At 56.8% G+C, this 23,869-nt stretch overlaps 2 protein-coding genes across 2 annotated transcripts; both read right to left on the bottom strand.

Moving 5' to 3' along the window:
- Nucleotides 1–808: 808 nt before the first annotated feature.
- On the bottom strand, nucleotides 809–5,376 carry AIFM2 (apoptosis inducing factor mitochondria associated 2). Its single transcript, XM_050305674.1, has 8 exons — nucleotides 5,170–5,376; nucleotides 4,203–4,318; nucleotides 3,371–3,490; nucleotides 2,901–2,993; nucleotides 2,593–2,701; nucleotides 2,266–2,418; nucleotides 1,741–1,941; nucleotides 809–1,259 (listed from the first exon to the last, which is right to left on the bottom strand). The coding sequence occupies exons 1-8, from the start codon at nucleotides 5,342–5,344 to the stop codon at nucleotides 1,105–1,107; spliced, it is 1,122 nt and encodes a 373-aa protein (XP_050161631.1). The 5' UTR covers nucleotides 5,345–5,376; the 3' UTR covers nucleotides 809–1,104.
- A 5,346-nt stretch (nucleotides 5,377–10,722) lies between these two features.
- Nucleotides 10,723–21,366, bottom strand: CHST3 (carbohydrate sulfotransferase 3). Its single transcript, XM_050305657.1, has 3 exons — nucleotides 21,263–21,366; nucleotides 15,118–15,331; nucleotides 10,723–14,967 (listed from the first exon to the last, which is right to left on the bottom strand). Exons 2-3 carry the CDS (start codon nucleotides 15,252–15,254, stop codon nucleotides 13,737–13,739), a joined length of 1,368 nt encoding a protein of 455 aa, XP_050161614.1. The 5' UTR covers nucleotides 15,255–15,331; nucleotides 21,263–21,366; the 3' UTR covers nucleotides 10,723–13,736.
- Between the last annotated feature and the right edge of the window lie 2,503 nt (nucleotides 21,367–23,869).

Genomic DNA, 23,869 nt, shown 5'->3' with positions numbered 1-23,869 from the left:
GAGCTGTGACTAGAGGTGAGAGGGGTTTAGTCCCATTTCTTCATGCTATCAGCATCCCCTAGCCATTTTGATCACCTTAAGCAATTGAGTTACCATCTGTTTTCGGGAGTTTAGTGTCCCTTGGTACTTTAGTTTAGGAGTTTTTAAAGAGTAACCTCATTTTAGATTTGTAGTGATTTCTCCACACACACCACTTTAAAGAAAACTCTTAAAAATGTTCTGCTCCCTTTTCCCCTCCCTTGAGGGTAGATGGTAAACTGCCTTCAGCCTGCAGAGAGAGGGGAAAAGGACTTTAGAAGTGATGCATGAGAAGCTTCTGTTTTGCTTTTAAGTCACAATTACCTCTGTGATTACTGAGAATATTTCATGGTGATTTTGTTTGTTTTATAAGAAAAAAAAAAAAAAAGATGTGTCAAGCGTGGTTATTGTCATAAATCCTAATTTTGTTCTGGGAATTTATCACCTTAAAAAAAAAAAAAAAGAAAAAGAAAGCAGCATCAGCTCTAATTAAGTACTTGCTGTATCACAACAACAGCTTTTCTGGCTGCAGTGTAGTGCTGTAAGTGATATGATCAAAGCAGCTGTGGTCATTTTGACACAAAGCTGCATTATATGTTCTGTGGAATCCCAGGATTATCTTAGCTCCTCCCAGGTTTTAGGCAGGCTTTTCCCTGGCAGGACTGAGAGCCATTCTCCTCCCTGCATGCTGCAGATCTGCAAGAGGCAGGTACTTTTTAGAAGAGCAAGAACGGAGGAAGCCAGGGGAAAAAAAAAAAAGAAAACGCACATAACAAATAAAACACGGAGATTCTGAAAACCACAGTGTTTATTGTTACAAATCAAGGTAAGCCAAGCTTCTTGCTCAAAGATATCTCAGCAGGGGAGTAAAAGAGACATTCCTTCCCCGGTTTTTATCATGGGAACTTCAGTGCAATTCGTGTGGGAAGTGCTTCCTTCCCCTTTAGAGCAAGGCAGGGCACTCTGTTATGTGGCACAGGTGGTCGAGGAGGTGCTGCAGGAGAAAGCATCAGCCAGTCCAAGCAACAGGAGTGCACCTCACCCTCCAGAGGCTGTCTTCCTTGCTGGCTTGTCCCTGGTGCCCTCCTAAGAGGGCATCCTCTGTCCCATCGTCTTCCAGCTCTTGGAGACGAACAGGTCCCGGCTCTTGGCAATGGTCACCAAGAGACGTCCCACGTAGTACCCGTTCACCTGGCCCACGCCATCATTCCTGCCCATGGACAGCAGGAATGTCAGTGACCCTGGAAAGAAGATGTAGAGGCTTAAGTTAAGCGACTGCTGTCCAGATCCCCTGCATCCACGAGGAACAGCTCTCGACACAGCTGTGGTAAGTGTTTGCATCGGTGCTTTATGAACGAGACCCATCGCCCAGCTAGGGTTTTGAGGCTATATTGTTCAGTCTGTTTGTTGTATAGTTGAAGGGGAGAAAGGCAAGCCCTCTCCTTGTTCAAACAAGTGAGATGAATAGCAGAGTCCCACCAGGAGATTTATCAGGAAGACATTAGTGAAGAAAGGACACATTGTGTCACTAGACTGGCACAGGTAATGGGCAGCTACAGTCTTTGGCAGGGACTAAGATGAAGCCTGAGCTATCAACTGGCACAGTCAGCCCCAGCTGTGATCAGTGTCCTCTAATCAATGTCCTATGCAAGCCGAACAGCTGTTCCCTGCAGAAAAGCAGCCCAACCCCTAAGGCCAGGAGATACGAGATGATGACCTTACCTGGCTCATAGGTTTTAAGAGGCTTCTGTGTGAGGCTGTTGATGATGTTTGTCACCGCAATGTCGGCGTGGAGCCCAGCATGGTAGGCCATCTTGGGCTCTTCGAGATCTGCACAGTCCCCAATGGCATAGATGTTCTCGTAGCCTTCCACCTGGAGGTGCTTGTTAACTTTCAAAGCACTGTTACTTGCCATTTTGTCACCTGTTTTGCCAAAGAGCAGGTTTTTATGAGCAGCTTTGTGTTGCTTCTTGTGACCCAAGACCCCAAAACGCTGATGATGTTACTGACACAAAGCGAGGAGCTGGCTTTTCACCCTCTCTTTTTATGCATCAAGGAAGAGATGCTTTTTGCCTTGCTGGGGTTAATCACTGCAGTCTCATGCAGCGCGTCATCCTTTGATATTTCGGTAGAATAACCCCTGCAGGTTGTACACAGTTCATTCCTCACCTCGCACCCCTCAAGCACAAGACACTGAAGAGCTGTGCTGGTTCCCCCACCCAGTGGGTTTTTTTTTTCCCCACTTACCAAATACAGCAGCGTACGCTGAAGAGTTGATCTTTATCCCTGTGCACAGCACCACCATGTCAACAACCACCTCGGTGCCCTTTTCTGTCCTCACCACCATGTCCTTCTGGAACCGGTTTACCGTGAGGTTTTCCACATCCCTGACCCTTTCACCTGTTGCGACAGAGAGCCCTGGGTCACAAACCTTTGCTGGGCTGCCGTTTCCAGCTAGCCCAGAGAAACAGGGATTCAAGGGAGCCACACTTTGTCAGAAAGAGGACATCAGGAGACGCTTTGGCTAACGGAAGAGCAGCTCACGGATCCCCAGAGGCATTGTTAAGTACGTACTTAGCAGGAGCCGCACTCCTTTCCTGAGGAGAATCTCCTTGACCACCTGACGGACGCTGGCGAGCAGCTCCACATCAGCCAGGGTGGGTTTGGAGTGCATGAGGATGACCTGTTGGGGACAACAGCAAATGGGGACACAGGAGTGGGACAGGACTCATTGCCATGCCATGTGGGAGCAGCTGCAGCTGGCTTCCCTCTCCCTGCAAGATGTGCGATCATCTTGGGTACCTCCAGCAGCAGCATCACAGAACAGTCTCAGATAACAGGATGAAGTTGATTGTAACTTCAGGAGTTGATGCACCTCCTACCTCTTTGGCTGGGTACTCCGTTTTGATCTCAGCAGCCATCTCAGCTCCAGCAGAACCACCTCCCACTACCAGGATGCGCTCAGATTTCTCAACCTTGAAGAGGCAACTCATGTTACAATAGAACTGCAAAAGTGTCTGATACCTTCAGCCACCCCGAGGACGTTCTGAGGCACACCACGGGCCCAACAGCAATAAACCACTTAGTTCATTAAGAGGAAACAAAAAGCGAGAAGAACCCTGCGCTCTCTTCCTGCCTACACTGTAACACTGTTGAGCATTTCAGGTTTCCCCTTGTGCAGAATGCCAGGCAGGCCTTGGTGAGCTCCTTGTCCTGGCCTGTCCCTACAGGCATTTTATTGTGGCCTCTTGTTGTAGGACACAGATGGCTACGGATATCCACAGTGGTGCCTGGGACAGGGAGGCTGAGCAAAGGCAGGCAGCACCTCCTAGGAAATAAGCTGATTCCTCACCTCTTTAACCATGTTTTCGTAGGTCTGGATGGCGCTTTCCATGTCAATGACTTTGTTGAACTTCCCGGGGAATGGCCCATCACTGCCTGTTGCAAGAATGAGATGGGAGTAGTGAAGCTCCTGGGAGGGAAGAAAGTGGGATGGGATGTTAGACCTCTTGGGAACGGAGCCTGGGACACAGTGGTTGCCTCCTAGGTACTAGTCACTCATTCACTCTTCTCCAGCCCTTCCTGGTAACTAGGAAAGTGCTTGTCACTGTCAGGAAGTGACTTTAGGAGGAGACCTGGTCCAGGTGACACCAAGTAACTGCCTCTCTCAGGGTCTGAGAGAAGCACCATTCAGGTGAGCTGGGAGCTTTAAAGAAATTACCATAAGTTTACAGGGTAAACTTATGTTTGTTTTATACTTTATGTTTAACTTATGTGTTATTTATGCTGGACACTGACAGCTGGCTCCAGAGCATAGCATCTCTCCTTCACCCTCTTCTGAACAGAGGTGAGATGTTCTGGCTGGAAAGAGTGACTGGAGCTGCTGCCCTTGTCTTCTTCCTGCAGTTAAATAAGGGTCTGAGCTCCAGGGTTAACTGTTGAGCTCTAAATCCAGCTCTAAGAATAAAAGCTCGTCTGAGCAGGAGCTGGGATGGGGTATTTACTGCACACCCACATCCCACACAGCTCTAGGCCACTCAGCTTGGCTGGAAGGGATGGTGCCGTGCAGGGAATGATGGGGGCTGTTGCCCAGCTCCTCGGGATGGTGAAAACACCCTGCTGAAGGCTGACTCTCTGCACTAGCAGGTGATCCCATAAGGCTGCCGGGTCATCGCAACACCCACCTCACCATCACTGAGCAGGACTTGTTGCCTCCCAGGGTCTATGCCCACAACCTTGCCTTGTCGGAAGCTGTCCCCAAAGGTGACGGAGTAGGAGATGAAAGTCTTCTTGGCAAATCCTGTGGTAAGAGGAGACAGCAGAGAAGAGCTCTTCCTCTGTGGAGGCTAACAAACCCCTCCTCCCTTCCGCCTTCACGCCATCCTTGCTCAGACCAAAGCACAGCATGTACCTGGGACCTTGGGCTATGCTGTGTTAGTTATCTCCGCCCAGCAATGAGCTTTAGGACCTTTGCCTCCTGGTGATAAGATCAGCTCCTCGGGTAATGCCCTTTCTTTGTCTCTGCTCCCCATATCTCCTATACTGGTTTGCCAGTACGTGCTTCTGTGGTCTCAGGAATTCCAGGCTGGGCGTCAGAGGCTTTTTTCACATTATCTGTCTCTCAGAGCAAGCTTTTACTATCCTTTTGATGATTGTTCCCAGCCTTGAACATGAGATTTTCCCCCTAAATCCCCAGTGGCTGGAGTAGTGGGGTTAGCCCAGCCTCCCAAGTGAGATTCCAGACAAGCCTTAGCACCTCTCCAACAGGATTTTATCGTCCAGGGCCTCACTGCTAAGCTGCTCGACATCTCCGGGGCCAGATACAGAGAGTGATTCATTCAGCCTTTCCAGCTGCTGCTGCTTTTAGCTTAGTCACCCACTAAACTCTTGAAACAAACACAAAGGGATAGTCTGAGTAGCTTTTGCCCAGTTTTCCCGGCGGATCCGCAATTAACTTAACACAGACGTGCCGTGGGTCCTCCCGGAGCCAAGTACTTGTTTTCCAGACGGAAAACGAGCCTCTCAGCACGGCAGGGGCGGGGAGGAGGCGGTGCGAGCGCCCCGTTCCCCGCCGCTCCCGGGTAACTCGGCATCCCCCGGTGGCACAGGGGGAGCTGCCGCGGGGGGGTCCGGGGTGGGCCGAGCCCTTACCGCTCTCCACGGCGGCCCGGAGCGCGGCCACGTTGTGATGGAAAGCATCCCTCGCGTCCACCAGCACGAAGGGCACGGCCCAGGACTTGAGCAGGCTGGCGGCCGCCGTGCCCCCGAAGCCGCCCCCGACCACCACCACCCGCACGGAGTCGTCCAGGGACAGGCGGGACCCCATGGCAGGGCAGGGCAGCGCCGGGCTCCGCGGGAGCGGGGGCTGTCCCGGGGGAGCACAGCCTTCCCGGGCGGGGCTGCGGGGCGGAGCTGGGCTCCCGAGAAGCTGAGCCCGGCCTCTGGACCTCGGCTCAGCCCGGGGGGAAAGCGTCCTGCCAGGTGAGTGCCGGAGAGCGGAGCGCTTCACCCTCCACCTGCCCCAAGTGCCCTCCCCCACGCGAGAAGCGGGGAGCAAGGATCTTACCAACCGAGGGCTGTGTTCTTGAATTCACAAGTCTGCGGGTGAATTAACGCGGCAGAGGGTGTCTCACTCCATCAGGGAAAATAACCCCTTGGAGAGGGGGATGATGATCACAGAGTCATCACCGAATCAATTAGGTGGGAAAAGACCTGTGAGATCACCGAGTCCAGCCTGTGACTGAGCAGAAGTATGTCAGCTAAACCATGGCACTGAGTGCCACGGCCAGCCTTTCCTTAAGCGCCTTCGGGGCGCCGATTCCACCACCTCCCTGGGCAGCCCCTTCCAGTGTTTAATCACTCCTTCTGTGAAGAAATTCTTCCCGACGTCCAACCTAAACACAGAAAACAGATGTGTCTGCTCTGAGTGGAGCAGGAGAGAGGGCTGTGCGAGGGGGAGAGAGGGGAGATCACAGAATCACAAAATATTTTGTGTTGGAAGGGACCTTAAAGACCATCTAGTTGTAACCCCCCGTGGACAGGGACACAGGATGAGCTCAGCATCAGCACGGTGGAGACAGTGGGATCTAAGGAGGAGCAGGGAAGGGCTGAGGAGGTAGCAAAGGCCCCTGCAGTAGGGGAGCAGGGAGTGGAGAAGGTTGACGGTAAAACGTCCAGACCGTGTTCTTCCGCAGCTCGGAAGTGGCCCTGAAGACTTTCGGCTCCTGTGGCATTCCAGATAAATATAGCTGCTGGCCATGTGGATAAATATAGCTGCTGTGCACACTGAGGTGCTGTGAGCTGGCAGAGCCGCCCCCGCGCTGCCCTGCTCCTCGTCCTCCTTCAGCGAACCACAGCCCGCTGTGCCAAACCCCCTCCCAGCGGGGTCCCCAGCAAACATCCCCCCCAGCCTCGCGGCAGGGAGACGACGAAGGAATTCGCATCTCTTCCCGGGAAAGCAGGGCCTGGACCCAGGATTGCCGCCAGAGGGTGCAGCCGGCCCGGCCGTGGGGACACGGGACGCGGGGGTCCCAGTCCAGGGCACCCTCCCCTCGGCCGCAGGAGGGGCTCGGGGGCTGGGGAAGGAGGCTGACAAAAGGGTGAAAAGCACTGGGGGACGTTCCTGATCCCCACACTGTTCAGCCCGGAAAAGAGCTGGGAGGGAAAGGGTGGAACAGCTGACAATAAAGGTGGAGGGGAGGAAGGTCCTTGGTGAGAAAGCCCCACGGCTTCGCTGAAATACGCCCAGGGCAGGTTGGTGCTGTTTGTTACACAGGACTGGGCTGGAAATGCTAAAATTTTCAAGGGGAAAAAAGTAATTTTAGTTAATGCGTGCAATATAAACCCTCCAGAGCTGCTAAACATCGAGGCATCTGTCCTGGCCAGGAAATCCACGAGCTGTGAATGTCCAGAGGCTGGGAAGTATCCCCAGGGTAACAGTGCTCCAGATCTGCTCCCTGTCCTCTCTCCTGGTACTGGCTGCCAGGTACCATGGTATCACTGTGAGGAGGTTGCTGGAAGAGCCTGGCAATGGCCAGCTTTGGGAAAGCACAATTCAGTGCAAAAACTGTGAAAAAAACAAACCTGCCTCCATTTCTACAGGGATGAACTCTGCAATCAAAACCTGGTTTAAGCTCTTCCCTCAAATTACATGGCCAGGCTTGTTTGGCACTCAGTGTGTGTGAACCCAACCCCTTCCTGTCAGGGCTGTCCTTACCTCCATAGCTTTCCTGACGCTTTTTCCTGCTGGACTAAAGCTGGATCAAAGGCCCATTCTGAGCAGATGAGGATGCTGATGATGAGTCGCCACTTCCCATGTGCTGCTGCCCTCTCTCCCCTTTTCTCTGCACCCTTGTGCCCAGTTCTGGCTTTTCCAGAGGCAGTTTGGGGCTTTTCATGCCAGGCATTTGCATATATTTTGCAGCACATACCCACTGCTGAGAGCAGCCGATTACTCCAGGAGCATTCCCCTGATTTCCCCTATCACCTGGTGTGATCAGGAGAATCCAACTGGACACCAGAAGATCAGGGCAACCTTCCAAAAAAAAGGGGGGAAATATCTGGGCCAGTGAGTTGGAGATGCCAGTGAGTTGGCAAAAAGGGTGCCCAAAGCAAGCAGGGAGGGTAAAAGGAGCCATTATGAAAACCTCACATCCAGCCCCAGGCAAACAGGAAGAAACTCGGAGTGGCCAAGGCTGCTGCTTGGGTTTGGCAGAGGGGATGTTTTGATGATATTTTTCTGTCTGGCTGCAGGCAGATGGCTGAGGTGAAAGCCGCCCAGCCTCAGAGATGGGTTTGCCTCCTGCTGGTGATCTATGGGGCAGAGGCAGGCGGGGGAGTCCAGGGGCAGGGATCAGGCTCCCTGGGCTTTTCCTCACATCTGGACTGAATGCTCCCTGTGGGATGGCAGGGATCCAGTGGGAAGGAAGAGGTGTAAGGAATGGGGTCTGTCACTCTGAGACAGGCAGCATGGGTATATATATATGTATCCTCTCCTCATCAGGTTTAATGCAACATCAGCCAGAGCTAATAATCCCTCTGAGAATGACTAATCCAAGGATGGGTACAAAGGTGCTGTGTGGGGAGACCTTATGATCCCACAAGTGCCCCTGCTCTGCACTCACCTGAAGCCCCCTAAGCCAGGGCCACCTTGTCCTGCCCACCAAGAGCATCAGGGCACGTAACTTTGCAATAGCCCAGACAGGCTGGAAGAGAGGGAACATCCTTCCCTTCACCCTCCGCTGGAGAGTTGTTCTGCCACCTGGGCCAGGCTGAAGGCCCCATCCCAGCTGGCCAAGCCTGAGCTGCTGGAGACACTGTTATTGGCTCACAGCCATCTCTGCAAACCCCCAGATCCTCCCCTGTATCAGCAGCCTCACACAGCACGTTCCCTCTGCCCACAGACATGTCCTGCACATCGTCCTGCGACAGCCCCGGTGGCACCAGCATGGCTGCAGCGCTTGAGCCTCAGTGAAAGGGGGATCTTGAGTCTCTCGGGGATGAGGGATTGATTGCTCTAGGCAAACTGCTTTGCTTCTTCTGGCACCTGCCCCACGGTTCCCCCCTTTTTCCTGGGCAATCTGTTCCCCCCCCCCCACATGCCTCAGGGATCTCTGCTGCAGCCAAGGTGGAGCCGAGTCAGTTCAGGGCAAAGAATCGCCTGGAAAAACCAATTCAGACAGTTCCTGGCTGCTTTTAAACATCAACACTGGCCATTTTATACCTCATAAACAAAAATCTACTTTTAGCAGAAATCAACAAGGCCCTGTTTTATTTATTCTCTCCCCAACAAACCTCATTTTTCCTTTTCGATTTTTCAGTGACACTGGCTTGGGAAGACAAGGTGCTTCTCATGGGCCATAGCACCAAAATCACCTTATTTTAGTCAGGCTGGACCAGTCTCTTGTATTTATAGGCAGCGCCTCTGGACGTACCAGCCTGTAAATTGGTGGCAGATCCCACCCAGAAAAGTGATTCAGGGAAAGCCCAAAGGTGAAATGCAATGGTCTCTGCAGTTCAGATGATCTTTGTATCCATGAGAAGAGCCACAGGGAGCTGGTAGCAGGGCTCCAGTCCATCCCAGGGCCGTGCCACGACTCTGTTCTCCCTGTTCCTGTGATGGCAGCAGGCTCTGTGCCAAGGTGCTCCCCAGCTCCTCTTTCCCTGCAGTGCAGTGGGATGAGTTTGCCAGGCTCGGTGTAGTGATGGGCTTTGTCCCACCTGCCATCAGCACCTACAAACTGGGGCTCTCGAGAGGCTCATCCCAAGGCAGGTTTTGGGAAACCAGGGATGGCCAGGCTCATGTCAGCCCCCAGCATGGGATGAGTAGGGGCAGAGCCGGGGTTGTTCTTCCCCTTGGAAGAAACCCCAGCTCAAACAGCTCCAGCAACTGCCTTGGGGTTTCATACCATGCAAGTCTTCCCTACCCCTCCAGAACCAAGTGAGGGAATGTTACAGAAATGCCATTTTGTGGGAATTCACCCCTGGTTGTGCTGTGATCGAGGCAGGTGCAACAAGGACCTTTATCAGCTTTATCCAGGTCAGCTGCCTGGCTGTAAGGATTGAGGGGATCTCCCCGGAAACACTCTTCTCCTGCAGCAGAGGAGCCCATGGACTGACAGTGTGGTGACACCTTTCTTTTAGGGGACAACACGGTTTGCAGCATTAATCCTTGTGGGGTAGTAGAGAAGCATAAATGAATTCAGCAGCTGGGTTTTCCTGGAGAAAAGGGAGAGGGCTTGGGCAAGTTCCTTTGCTCTCAGGGCAGGTTTTGAGAAAGAACAGCTTTCACTTATGAATTGTGGGGAATTTTCTCCTTCCTTCCCCCCTCCCCCCCCAGATTTCACTGCAGCGAAAGCATAGCGTAGAATAAAACCCTGTCCTTAAAAAAATCGGCCTCACAGACAGGCAGCCTTTGTCTGAAGGTGTAATTACAGGATAAATATGGGATGCAGACCAAGAAATGCAGTCTGGTCAGGCATGCAGTCTCTTGAAAAAACACAACAGAAAACAAGGCTGTCATTTAATGCCGAAATCTCCACGTGTGCTGCAGCCCTCACAGGGTCCCTCGCTGGCCCACGGGTCTCCCCACTGACCCAGTGTTTGGCTGTGAAGCCACAGCCTGGACCAGCTCCCTGTGGGAACTGCACCGAGCCCTGCAATGGAGCGAAGGGCAAGGCTGGATCCAGCCTCCAGGAGAAGCTGGATGAGGGCAGGAGATTGCTGGGATGATGGGTTTCCTTCCCTCCAGCCCCTCTGCACAAATCCCATCTGATAACCCTGCGAGGAGACACGGGGGGATTAGCTCATCCGATCCCATTAAATGGAGCAGGAGCAAGCGAGGAGAAGGGAATGGGGGGTCAGGACAACGGCAGAGCAGCCACAACTTCTGACATTCGGGACAAACCTCGTGCCGAGCTGGAAAAAGGCCTTTTTGTGGATTTCTGTGGGCCAACCTGGAGGATCTGCTTCATGTTCCAGCAGGGCCACCTGGGCATTAAACTGTGGGGCATCTAAGCTGGCATTTCAGGGACTTGCCCATCTTGACAGCTCTCTTCCCTGGCAATGGCAGATTCTGCCTCAAGCAAGACCTGCCTCTCCACGGTAATCCCAGCCATGCCATCACAGCCACCCCTGAGTGCATCAAGGAGGCAGAGAAACAGCAGGATGTACCTGCCATCCAAAGTCAAGTCTGGATCAGACCAGTGAGGGAAGCATTGCCCTACAAAGATCCCATTGAGAGGAGAACATCAAGAGCACATCCGTCATTTATTAAAGCTCTCATTGTTGCTACATCATTTTGTGTCACCTGCAGTGACCCCGAGGAGAAGCAGTTTTGGCAGGTGGCCCTGCCCCAGGGGGAACGTGTCCCCTCGCTGCTCTTGGGGTTCTTGCAGAAAGGGTCTCTTTGGTGACAACAAGCATCACCACAGTGTGTCCGATTCCCCACAAAGCACAGCTGTGGCAGAGGCAGTACAGCTGCAGGTTGTTGAAAGGGTGGGAAACAGGGTGCTTACTTTAAGGCAAGCCCGAGCCTTCCAGGTGTGTTTTATTTCTACAAGCTTAAATCCCTGGAAAAGAGGGTGGTTTGGTTTTTTTTGTGTGTGAAGGGAGAAAGGCTGTGTTTGCTGCAGCTCCTGTTGTGGGCTTCCTGCGTGATTCGTCTGGATGCAGGTATGTCCCTGCTCTAAGGCTTTGTCTCTTGCTGTGGCTTTCCCAAGGAGTGCTTTTCTTCCCAAATCCGTGCCTGTCCTCCTCTAGGGAAAGAGCTGAGCAAGGCCTGGCAGCAGCCAGAGCAGGGGGAGCAGGAGGTCCCTCTCCTGGGGGGACAAACCTCCCCCTAGTCGGCACAGGGGGAGTTCAGCTGCTCTAGTCTCGGGATGAGCCGCGTGTCGCCCGTGGCTTCCCGACGCGCCTGGCACCGGGCGGGAGTCACGGCTCCGCGGGTTTAATGGGAGCAATTAGCCCCGCGGAAATCTGCATGGGTCGGGGGCGTGTTTTCTCTCTGTCCTGCGACGTTTCTGACGGGAAGCTGGAGGGTATCCAGGGACGAATGCTCGTGCTTGGCTAGAAATGACAGGCTGGGGCCAGCCGGGGCTGAGGCAGCCCAGGTGAGAATGGTTGGTTGTCACTGTCCCCTCTTGGCCTCGGCTCAGCCCAGCACCCGGTTCCCTCGACACTTGCTTTGTATTTCCCTGATTTGCGTGTCCTTGGCCCCTGAACCTGGATTTTCCCAAGCCTCCCGGACGCTGGATGGGAGGGGGATGCTGGGCATCCCCTCCCCGCCTGTGGCAGCTCAGTAGCTATTCACCCGTCGTGCCGTTTTACAAACGATTAATTTAAACTCTATTTTCTCTGCAAAAGCCAACCTAGCGGTACTTTCCCAGAGGGATTTGCCCGTGACCTGGGTCCGGCCGCGTTCCCCCCCAGCTCTGGCTGAGTTCTGTGAGCTTCTCCCGGCGCTCAGCTGCGGAATATCCGTCCGACCTCAGCGACCCTGCCGCTTTCCCAGCAGGAAGCCTCCAAACAAAACCCGATTCACTCAGCAAACCCAGAGCTGCTTGTGATGCCGAGAGCTGTGTGCGAGGCAGGGAGGGGGCTGACGCTCTCCACCGCCTGTCAGCGATGAGGGTGCGCCAAAAAAACGCCCGCTTTTGCACCCTCTCCCCATGCAGCCCGTGTCGAGCGCCCTGAATTCACACCTTGAGGGCAGATGATGCCCGGCCCCGCTCGGAAAACCTGCGCCTCCGGGGCGGGCGGGTGGCTGTGCAGGGCTCCGGCGCGGCTGCTCCCCGCCGGCCGGCCCCGCGCTCCTCAATGCCGCCTCTGTTCTCCCTCCGGCGTCAAAAACTCGGCCTTTGTGAGCTCAGCCCAGCCGCAGCCCGTCGCTGGAGCCCCAGCACGCTCCTCTCGGCCGGCAGAAGCACAGCCCAGCTGTGCCCAGCCGCCGCCTCGTTTTATTTATTTATTTTTGCTTTCTGGCCAACAGTTCCAGTTTGGGGAGAGGGGGGACGTGCGGCTGCTGGGAGCCTTTGGGGCTCCTCAGCAAGTCTTAGGTGGAGGCAACCGTTCTCCTCCACCAAAACGCCTGGCTTCTCCCTCAGGTGGCTGCTGTAACCCAAAATGCTCAGGGGAGGAAAAGGATGTGCTGCAAAGAGAGCTAAAAATGGGCATTTTAATCAGTGAAATGTGAATTGGATGGGGTAGTTTGGCATGGGGTGAACGTCTGCACGTGGCAAACACCCTGAAACTCCCTGGGCCTCCACCAGGTTTGGTCACCCCCCCAGTGCTGCTGGCCTGTATTTCTGGGGCTCCCCCTGGGGCAGGGTGCACCCACCAATGCTAAGAAGACAGGGGAGGCTTTGAACTCTGTACTGGTGTTTTTGTTTTTTAATCAAGTAAGTCCGACCATCTTTCAGCACCGCCGAAGTTCGCAGTCGCTCCCTCGCGGGGTTTGGGGGGTTTACAGCCCATCAGTCCCTGGGGGCTCTCCCAGGATCATACAGCAGGACATGTGTTGATCTCCAGCCAGAATGAGACCTCCCTTCTGAGTGTCTCCCTGTGTCTTTGTGGTATGTTGTGCTGCTCTGATTTTTGGGCTTAGCTCTTCGACCAGCCTCCCCCCTCCTTTTCACATAATAAATAAATAAATTCACCTGGTATGCAAATACACAGGAAAAAAGGGAAAAAAAAAAAACAACCAAACCTCCCAAACCAAGTTTGAAGAGCAGCAAACCACAAAGTCACCTCATTTTGTTGCAGCCCAAGTGCCGTCCAGGGCTCCGCGGGCAGTTCCCAGTCTGTGCTGGTGTATGAAGGCACAAAACCAGTAAGGCCTCTGGGGTCTGTGTCTTTGCTGGCACCACAGTGATCTTGTCCCAGCTGGGACAGGGAGAAGCAATGCAAGGTGCTTGGTCCTGTCACCCTCTGCTTGCCCTCACCCTCCTCTTCCTCAGTGCAGCTCCCGAGCTGGGGAGGTGGTCCTGGTGCCGAACCCACTGCCCCTCACCCTTGCCTCTTCCCCGTTTCCAGGGAAATCGTGTAATTCAGGCTCTGCAGGACTCTGGGGTCAGCTCTGCCAGGATGCTCCGGCTCCTGGGGCTGCCACGTGGCAGCAGCCAGGAGCATTTTCAGGAGCAGGGACCCCCAGGTCGTCTCCGGACCGGCCGGGAGCAGGGCCGCAGCCCCTCGTTCCGCCCCGCCGCTGTCCCCCGGTGCCGTTACGTGACCCAGGAGGGCTGTGCCTCCTCCAGCAGGCTGAAGGAGCGGTTGGCCAGCTCAGCGGGGCTGCTGGCCAGCTTGTAGCCAAAGAGCTGCATGGCCGGGGCGCAGGCGTCCTGCACCACCTGCGCCAGCTTGAAGGGCATGCTGAACCGCCACTTCTCGAACTGCTCCGAGGAGTTCTTGCACGTGGAGTAGACGCCGTTGCCGTCGTGGGGCGCCTGCGTGTTCTTGCCGATCCACTCCTCCACCTGGGGGGTGAGGGGCAGCCCGGCGAAGCGGTACATCTGCTCCGCCTTCCGCAGCGGCGCCCGCGCCACGTCCTCGTAGCGCACCAGCATGTACCGGCCCCGCAGCCAGCCCGGCCGCCGCAGCCCCAGCTCGGCCGACACGCGGATGCTCTCGCAGTTGCCCCGCAGCCGCTGCACCTCCTCCTCGTGCAGGGGAGCCTCCCCTTCGGACGCCCACTTCTTCCAGGTCTCGTACTTGCCCGAGAAGGCCACCATGCGGGAGGCCAGGACGGCCCGGGGGTCCCGCACCAGCTGGATGATGCGCAGGTCCAGCCGAGGGTCCTCCACCAGCGGCTGCAGAAACTCCAGCTGCCGGACGCGCACCGTCTTCAGGGCCACGTGCTGCTTGCGCCGGCACGCCTCGGCGGCCAGGGTGATGTTGAGGGGGCCGCAGCGGCGGTTCTTGCAGTAGTACTTCTCGAAGACCTTCTTGGTGCTGGGCGTGCAGACGGGCTCCTCGCAGAGCGAGCGGCTGGAGCCCCGCCGAAACAGGAAGGGCGTCAGGTGGCCCTCGGGCGCCGGCGAGATGAAGTTCTCCAGGATGTAGAGGTCGCAGAGGAGGAGCTGCTTGAGGACGTCTCGGTAAACCAAGGCCGAGCCCACCGCGCTGGCTCCCCCCGGCAGGAAGGACACCGTCTTCTCGACGTGCCAGAGCGGCTCAAAGAGGTAGAAGATGCTGCCTTGCTGGTTGAAGAACTCCCCCACGAAGGAGGAGCCGGTGCGGGTGGTGGCCATCAGCAGGACGTGCCGCCGCGGCCCGGGGTCTGTGTCCCCTGCCAGCTGCAGGGTGAGGTTGTTCAGGTGGGACCTCAGCTGGGAGAAGGCAGCGTCCAGCTCCTGCAGCGAGGCCAGTGAGCCATTCTCGGCCGGCGCCGGGCTGACCTCTGTGACGTTGGCCTCTGCCAGTGCCTGAGGGGACTGCTTCAGCTTGTCTGACACCCTGTGGGGAGACCCAGCCCAGCCTGGAGGAGAACGGGACCACCCCTGTGTCCCAGGGGGGGATTTGGGGGGCCCCCACTGCACAGGAGCTCGGGATGTGGGGGAAAGAAAGGGTGAAAAGCATGGGGTGGCTCAGGTACCCGCTCCCTACCTGGAGATGAAGTTGTTCTCCTTCTCGATGATGACAAGGCTGACGACGAAGACCAGCAGGACGGCGTACTTGCTCCTCACCTTCAGGAAGTGCAGCAGCTCCCGGACATCCTGGGGTAAAGCACGTCGGATCTCCATGGGGAACACACAAACGTCCCTCCCATCCACTGGGAAGGTGTCCTGGGCTAGGGCATCCTCTTTCTTGCCAGGCCTGCCTGTGGGGAGAAGAATGGTCAGCATGGTGGTGGCTCCCTGCAGGCAGGGTCAGAGGCTGAACCTTCCTGAGAAAGGCTTGACAAGAGCGGTAAAAAAGGGGGAAGCTCCTTCCTACCGCTCCATTCCACCCCTAAGGAGCAGCTGCAAGAAGAGGAGGCCCCATCAGCTGCTCCCCCTCCTTCCCAAAATACATCTGCCCGACAGGACCCCTTCCCACGCTTCCACCAGCCACCCCTGCCTGCCCTGAAACCCAATCCCCTCCGCCCTGACAGCTGCCTGCTCCCCGCTGGCAAAACCTGCTGCCGGCAGCGAGGGACCCCTCGGATCATCCCGGTCTGTGGCGCGTTCTGGCTCCCAGCCTTTGGAAAGAGCTGCTTTTGGGGAGGGTTGGAGGCTCCGCTGCAGGGCCCTGTTGTGGGGCCGCGTGGCTTCCGCCTTCCCCCAGCACAGCAGCGGCAGCTGCTCAGTACTGAAAATGAAACCCAGAGTTTCCAGGAACGATGACGGGCTGGAAAACGCTGCTGCTGCCAGTCCCCTTCAGGGTGTAAAGTGCTCTGGGTGGCGGGGGGGTTTTGCCAAAAAAAGGTAAAAAAACCAAGTTGGTGTGGGATGCAAAAGCAGGAGACGTGGTATCCCCGCCTAGCAGAAAAGACCCCCCTGCATCCTTCCTCTTCCTCCTCCTCCCACTGCTGAAATCGGGGTGTTGGGGAAAACCGGTCTGTGTTGCTCCAAACCCATGCAGCAGCTGGGATGTGGTGGAGATTTTGGGGGCCAAAGCTGCTGTTTAAAGCTCTGGGGCAGGTCCCCAGCACGTGTTGAGTGTGCACTTTTACACTCCTAGGGCTTGCTGGCACCTGCTCCCTGCCCGCTGGTTCGCACGCCCGCACAGTTGTGTGGGTGACGCCGTTTGCTCGTCCTGCTTTCTTGGCCAGACTTTCAGTGACTCAGGGAAAGTCTATTTGGCTTTTGTTCGGCTCTGCCAGCATGATCCCAGCAGCCCGTCCCACCCTTGCTTTCTGGGGTGAAAGGGGGAGCCAGGCACAGCCCCATCCTTTTGGGGAGCGCCGGGTTTTGCCAGAGGGGACATGCCCTGGCTGAGCCGCGGTGCCCGCGTCCCTCGGCAGGGTGTGGAGCAGGGAAGCCCTGCCAGGCATTGCGTCACATCCCAGCCTCCTCTGCATAGTGCTCGGCCAAAATGTGCTTTTTTTGGTGTTGCTCGCTCTATGTCCCTCCCGCAGGGAAGGAGGGAGCATGGGCAGGAGGGGTGGAACGCACCCCGGGGCCAGGGCAGCATCCAGACTGTCCGGTCCCCAGTCCTCTCTGTGTGAGGACCGGGAGTTTCCTGGCTTGAGCAAACCATTCAGCTCTCAGGGCTTGGCTTTCAGCCATCCCCTTCCCAGTAAAAGCTTCTAAAAGGAGATACCCGCACCCACGCACCCGGGAAACTCAGGATTCAGTGGGATGCAGGGACTCTGGAGAGCCCTGGCAGCTCCCGAGTCCTCCCTCAGGGGCCCCCCGGCTTCCCCCTTCAGCGAGCGGCACCGACATCGCCCGGCACACGCGTGTGTGTGTTTAACAGCCCTGCTAGCTCTGTTTGTCAGCACACTGCTCCTCGGGGACAGACCAGCAGCCAGGGCAGGTGCCTTTCACCGTGTAGCTCCCCGGGTCCCCCCTCCTTGGTCGTGCCCTTGTGATGACAGGACTTGTCGGAGTATTTGAGGAACCGAGGAAAGAAATCAAACATACAAAGCCCTCGGTGTGCGGCCGCGTCTCTCAGCACACGCCAGAGTCGCCGACTTGGCCGTGGCAAAGGACTTTGGGGTTTGTGGCATCCCAGGGAGTGGTGGTCCCCATCCCTGCCCTCGCCTGGGGCTGGGGACAGTCCCCTCGCTGCCTGCAGCGTGCGTGCAGGGGGATGGCATCATCCGCTTCCTCAGACAAATCCCTGGGCAAAGCCAGCCGGGGGTTTTCCCCCTCTAATGACGCCAGCTGCCCGACCACAAATGAGCCACAGACCAGGAATTATTCACAGGGATGACACAGGGAGCCATGTCCAGCAGTGCTGGCAAAACCCTCATTCCCAGGCCTGGGGCAGACATAATTCATTAAATAAACAGCCGGCTGCAAACGTCCGGCCAGGGACCTGCGGGGCGACAGCAACAGGCGCAGGGGCCCCGTCAGGGCTGAGCTGCGGGGCTGGGGACACTCAGGTGACCTGGTGAGGCTGGTGGGGGCCGCTTGGCATCCCAAAGCTTTTCCTCGCTGGGGCCCATGAGGCACAGCCCCGACGGGGCAGCGTGCAAGCCACAAGCGTCCCTTTGTGAGGGGGAACAGAGGGGCTCTGTGTGCCCCGTGTGCTGCCCTCCGGGCTCCACTGGGATGGCAGGGATGAGGAGAACCACCAGGATGCTGCTGCCGCCCCGGGGTGCCCCACCAGCGACTGCTCTGCCAGTGTGAGCAGACTGACTGACGGACGGACAGATGGACATTGTCCCTGGTGACAGCAGGCAGGTGCCAGCCAGCGCTCTCCTCTTGCTCTGCACATCCCAAAGCAAAGAGGAGTAATCTCCAGGAACACTCAACAGAGGCGCCACCCTGGATAGCAGCACCCACAGCTCCTCAGATGCTGCTCCCTGACTTTTCCTGTCCTTCAGGCTGGAAGTGCTTTTCATTTCAGCAAGGACTGCTGCAATTCCCACTGCCGAGAGGATAAAGGATATATGGATTTCCCAGCTGAGTCAAAGCCAGCATAGGGGTGTGGGGTTTTGTTCCCCTGCAGAGCTGCCCAGATGGGATCTGCTACTTCCAGCAAGTTAACCTAACCCTGCCCCAGCAAGAAGGAAGGACTGGGATGGTGATGGAGACACCAAATCATTCCAGTCTGCTGGAACAAGCCAGTTCATGGGATGGATGTTCCCAGTGGTGGTGCAGGTGGGATGAGCAGAGCAGCGTAACCCCAGAGCAAGGACAGCAAGGCCCGTGGGGAGAGGAAGGAGCGATGGAATGCTCTTATCACCCTTCTACAAAGCATTTTGCAGGACTGCCTGATTGGGAGAGAAGAGCCAGAATTTTCAGCTTGGTTTTGGGCAAGGGAAGGTCTTCCAGGAAGCCTCGGGGCTCTCATCCCCCTCCTCTGGTTGCCCTGAACCCCCACCAGGTGAGCTCCAGGAAGGAAAGGCGCCTGCGGCTGGCAGGGGAAGTGAGCTGGAGGTGAGACTGGATGAAGTCACACTTTCCTCCAGTGACTCAACAGGCAACAACTGAACTTTGGACAAGGAATGGCAGTGAAGCACCTACGTGCAAGCTCCCTCCCTGCCCCAGGTCCCTCTGTCCATCCAGCCCTGACCTGCTCCCATGCAGAGCCCAGAGGGACCTGAAGCTGAGCTCACTGCCCCCTGCACTGCTGCTGCTCTGAGGAATTCCCTCCACCATCCTTTGCTTCATCAGATTTCCAGCAGACACCAGGGCCAGCAAAACACAGGGGTGGAACAACAAAGAGATAAGGAACATGGGCTTATCTGCTGTCTGCACTGCTCTTTGTCTGCAACCTGGGGAAAAAAAAAAAAAAAATCCTCTGTATTTACTCTATCAACTATTTCCGCTCCCAGCTTCCTCCCAAGGCTGGCTTTGGGAAACGTGCCACCAGAGCTTCCCACTTTGCTTTCATCTCCCAGTAATTTTCACCCTGGCCCTGGCTGTCCTCCAAGGCATGGCACAAGCACAGCACTGCTTCGGTTTGCCCCTGCAGCACATGTAAGGAGTCTGTTCGGACAGGTATTTTTTTGGTTAAAAACACGTCTGGTCAAGCTAAAAAAAGGAGGTGGGTTGGGAATGTCACCGCCTACAATGTTTATAAACCTGCCGAGAATAGCCACAGGCCTCATCAAATTGAAGCCTGGAAACTGCCCATCAGAGAAGAAAGTTTGGAACAGAAAGTCCTTCCTGGCTGAGGTTACACTCAGGAGCAGCAGCAGCGGGTGCTGGTGCAAACAGGCACCACGGACACAACTCTGTTTTCATTGCATGAGCTCTCAAACTCCAGATGCACAAGGTTGCCTCCTGTCCACCCTTTACTGTGCCATCCTGAGCTCTGGGGTGAACCAGATGAGCTGTCCTTGCTCCTTGTCTCCCAAGGAGACTGAATCCCAGATGGGATTTAGAGGCAGGTGTTGGCACAGTAACGCCGGTGAACCACCAGCACAGGCTTCGTGGCCTGGACGGACCAGTCTTGGCTCTCCCTCACCTTGGTGGTGTCCAAGAGATGTGTTTTCTCCTGACCCAGCAGAGAGGAGAGCTGCTGCTCCTGCCCCTGGTGATTGTGATGGGAGACACAGGGACATCTGTGCTGGGCATGGATCGGCCTCTGGGGTTGGATCTGGACCAGGAGGCAGTTGAAACACCTACCACCTTGAAACCAGCTTGCTGGAAACCGCAGGCACGGCTGGGGAGGGGGGTTTGCAAGAACCACCTGCAGCGAAGGTGAGCGACTGAACTGGCCGAGCCGCCGGGCAGCAAGGGGGTCTGGAGCGCAGACCACCAAGGCGGGCGAGGGGCCTGCCCGGCCCCGTGTGCCCGGCGCCGGCAGCACAATGCCGGCTGCTGTGCGTGCCGGCAGCCCCCGGCCACGAGGGGAACCGCAAGTGCGCGGCCCTGCCTCAATGAGCCCTTTCTCTGGGGCGCGGAGCCCGCGGTCCCTCCCACCGCCCCCCGCGCTCCTTCTCCTCGCTGCTCCGCACTAGCCTGGAAGCTCCTCCGCCAAACCCACCCCAAACGCCGGGGCACCGCTCTCTCTGTGCCCTGCTCCGCTCCCCTTTCACCCCGAGACGCGCGTCTGTAGCACTCCCGGCACCTCTGGGACGGACTGGTGGCAGTAGATGTTTGCTGGGGGGAAATAGTGACCCGTGCCCGGATCTTGGTGCAAAAATGAGTAGTCGTATGCTGAAGCAACATGGCAGATGTGGGAAAACTGCAGAGTTAATTCCCTGTCCTGGTGTGGTGGTGTGGAAAAAGAGACACTTTCCCCGGAGCAGCAAAAGCCAGGCTCGGTGCAAAGGCAGTGGGGTGCGGGCAGCTCCCGCAGATGTGGGAGCGGCTACTGAAATTCTGGCAGGCACTGAGTGGGGGCTCTGATGGGACGGTCTTTTTCACCCCAAGATACCCCCAATACCAGCCAGGTTCCCCTCTGGTGCCGTGAGGATGCTGAAGCCCCTGCTCCAGCAGAAATGCCGCTGGCTCTTGCGTGCCGGGAGCCGGCCGAGGGCCAGGGTGCCCCGGAGGCAGGAGGGGAAAGGGTGAGAACAACTTTCCAGTGCTCCCTGGTAGGGGCTGACAGGCCGGATGATGCAACTCCGGGATGGTTGTGAGAAAGTCTCCTTTTCCAAAGTCTCCTTCTGCCGCCCCAGCCGCGCTTCGCTCCGGACGGAAGCTCCGCGCCGCCGCCGCAAGACCTCGACTCTATCTATTCCATTGATTGCTTTTTCCCCTTGTTTTTCTTTCCCCGAAAGAAAGGCGCGGGGAGAGCTGCTGGGGCAGTCATGTGCCGGGAACACTCTCCCTCGGAGGCAGGGTGCTGGGATCCGGCGCTGCCCCGCTGCGGGAGCGGGCGGCCGGGGCCCCGCACCGAGACAAAGGAGCGGCCGAGGCCGGAGGGCGCACAAAGGACCCGGCGGAGCCCGGGGCCGCCCCGCGGGGGGATGCGGCCGCCGAGCCCCCGGGCTCCCCGCCGGCCCCTCTCCCTCTGCCCGAGGGGGGGATCGGGGCCGCGGCCCCTCCTCGCACGCCCAACTTGCCGCAACTCCCCGCCGCGCCGGGAAAGGCCCGACCCCCGCCGCCATCCTCCCCTCCGCCCCGGGGCTGCCGCTGCCCATCGCCCCGGCCCCCGGCTGCGCTCCGGCCCCGTCGGTCCCGCTCCCGAACCCCGCCGCACCTACCGGCGGTGGCTCCGCGGAGCTCGCTCGCCCAGTCCTGCCGTGCGGGAGGAGGGACGGCAGCGGGTCCCCTGCTTTTCTTCACGGTGCTGTCATCCTCCCTCCCTCGTTCCCTCCCTCCCCTCTTCGCTCCCTCCTTCCTTCCTTCCTTCCTCCCTCCCGGTGCAGCGGCGGGGGGAGCCGTCCCGGCGCTCGGACGCGGGTCCCGGGGCGGAGCCGGGCAGGGTCCCCGGGCCAGCCCCCGCTGCCTCCCCACTGTCCCCTCCCCGACACGCCACGCCGGGAAACCGGGAGTTGCCGGCCCCAGCCCCGGGATCGCTGGAAGGGGCCGCCTGGCCGCTGGGGTGGGGAAATGGGGGCCTGGAGCGCACAGACACTCCGGGAAACTCAGGGCGAGACGCCTCCCGGGCACCACGGTGTGATCTGGGCTGCAGGCTCGTGACTAGCTCCCTGACCAAGCGGGATCACACTGGGGTGGTCAGGGCTTTATCCTGCAAACCTCCAAGGATGGAGCCAGTACAACCTCTCTCTGCCCGCTGTCGTCCTGGAGTCCTTCTTATATCCACGTATATCTCTCCTGTCCCAGTTTTCACCATCCCGCCATGTGAGGAACCTGGCTCCATCTCCATGACCACCTGGTTGGAAGGTTCCTCCTGCTTATCCCCGGGCAAAACTGGCTTCAGGGTCAGCAGCTTTCTCCCCAAACTCCACTTTCTCCCCATACAGGAGCTTGGGGAAAGTTGTCCCCACTGTGGTGTGCTGTGCCATGAGCTCATGTCTGCGTGGTCCAGGAGGGCAGGGAGTGAGAGTGTCCTACTGGAAACAGCTCAGGAGCTGGGGGACACTGGCTGTCACTGTCCCCACAGGGCAGGCTGAGGGTTTGGAGCATTAAATCATACAGAAACGGCTGTTTTGGTTTAAGTGCAGAAATTCATACGTAAATACAGCTCCCCCAGAGCTCTGTAACGTTAGATAGCGAGGAGCTGAAAGACATCTGGCTCTGCAGGCAGGGAGAGATCCAAAAAACTAGTCCCCATAAAAACTTTCAGCCTTCTTTCACATTCCTGGCATAGTTTTTCTGCTATGCATGTGGCATAGGCAGAGAAATGCAGGTTTTCTTGGCACTGAAGTGCGAGGACCTGCATCGCTCCTCTGCAGCTTCCTATCAGCCAAGGTGATGGGGTCGGGTTTGCTCACAGAGTGCCAGTGGCTGGTGGCACAGCTGGCACGCAAACACCAAGGCAGGGAAGCCTGGGTGTGGTGTAGCCTCCATTCATCCATCCCTTCATCTGTTTTTCCTGTTTTTATCGTGCACCCACAGCAGTAACTCCGTGACCCAGCTGCAGGTAGGCACGGTGACTCCGGTACCCTCCTGCCGCGGCTCTGGCTTCCACAGCGTCACCGATGGAACTGGGGTGAAGGGCAGAGTCTGGGAAACTCTGCCTAAATGAGGCAAACCTGGGGCTTGCAGGATCAGGCCTGTGTGGGCTGTCAGGTTGATCATGTCAAAAAAGGAGCGGATAAGTCTGGCTGGCCGCACACCCGCAGGAGTTTTGTGGGGTTTGGAAATGTGGCGAAGCGCTTTCAAGCTCCTCGTTTGTTATTTCAACTGAAACAGGGAATTCTGCCTTTGATTATGCGGGCAGAGGAGATCTTGGTGAAAACACAACACTAATATGTAAATAGTTTTGAGATGAGGGCAGAGAGAGGCTGGTGGGGAGTCAGACACATTAGTGGGGTGTCACTGCTTTTGTGGGATGCTTTTGTGGTGGCGTCAGGGGGTGGCAGGAGCAGAGGAGGGATCTTCCCCCCCATATGGGGCACAACCTGGACTGAAGCCCACTCTCCTGAGCCTGGGATGTGCTCCCTGCCTGCTCTGCACACACACACAAACACACACACACGGGGCTTGGGGTGGAGATCACCTTCCTGCTTCATCAATAAGTAAAGCTGGCACAGGGAGAGAAACAAAGTGTCTTCTCCACCCCTCAAACTGCCGAGAGGGGCGACAGGAGAGGCAGGGAGTTGTGTTTCCTCCGCCCTTCGCTAGCTGCGGGATCACATTCCCTTTGTCCCCCATTCCTCTTCCCCAGGGATAACAGAGATCGTTCTCCTCGCTCCCTGTGTTGCACATGTGTACACACACACACACACATTCCATGCTGGAATAGCCAAGGGACCAGTCCCCAGAACGACATCAGGAGCAAGGAAAGCGGGATGTGTTCCTATAGCAACCAGGATGCTCTGGGGTTTCGGGGAATAGAGGCATCTGATGTTGATTTTCTGCCTTTGGTTCAAGCAGATGATGTGGTGGTGACCACACCTGCTTAAAAAAGCCTCCCCTGGTCTTTGCTCTGTTATCACCAGGGCAGTGTCAGCCTAGAAATCTTACCGAGATTGTCACCAAATTCTGTCCTCTGTTCTTCTTACACCTGAAGGTGGATAACTGAGGTTCTTGTTAATAGATCCCTTGGGGCAGATTAAAGGACACTGAATGACCAGTGTTTATACATATATATGTGTATATATATGTGTGTGTGTATGCCAGGTTTGTTTTGGAACAATTTGGGTGCAGTGGAAAGGAGGTGTGTACCTGTTTTGGTTATTATC

The sequence above is a fragment of the Myiozetetes cayanensis genome, unplaced genomic scaffold (genome assembly GCF_022539395.1).
Source record: "Myiozetetes cayanensis isolate MyiCay16 unplaced genomic scaffold, myiCay2020 scf10, whole genome shotgun sequence".
In the NCBI taxonomy this organism is placed as follows: Eukaryota; Metazoa; Chordata; class Aves; order Passeriformes; family Tyrannidae; genus Myiozetetes; species Myiozetetes cayanensis.
This window is presented reverse-complemented; position numbering and strand designations above follow the sequence as displayed.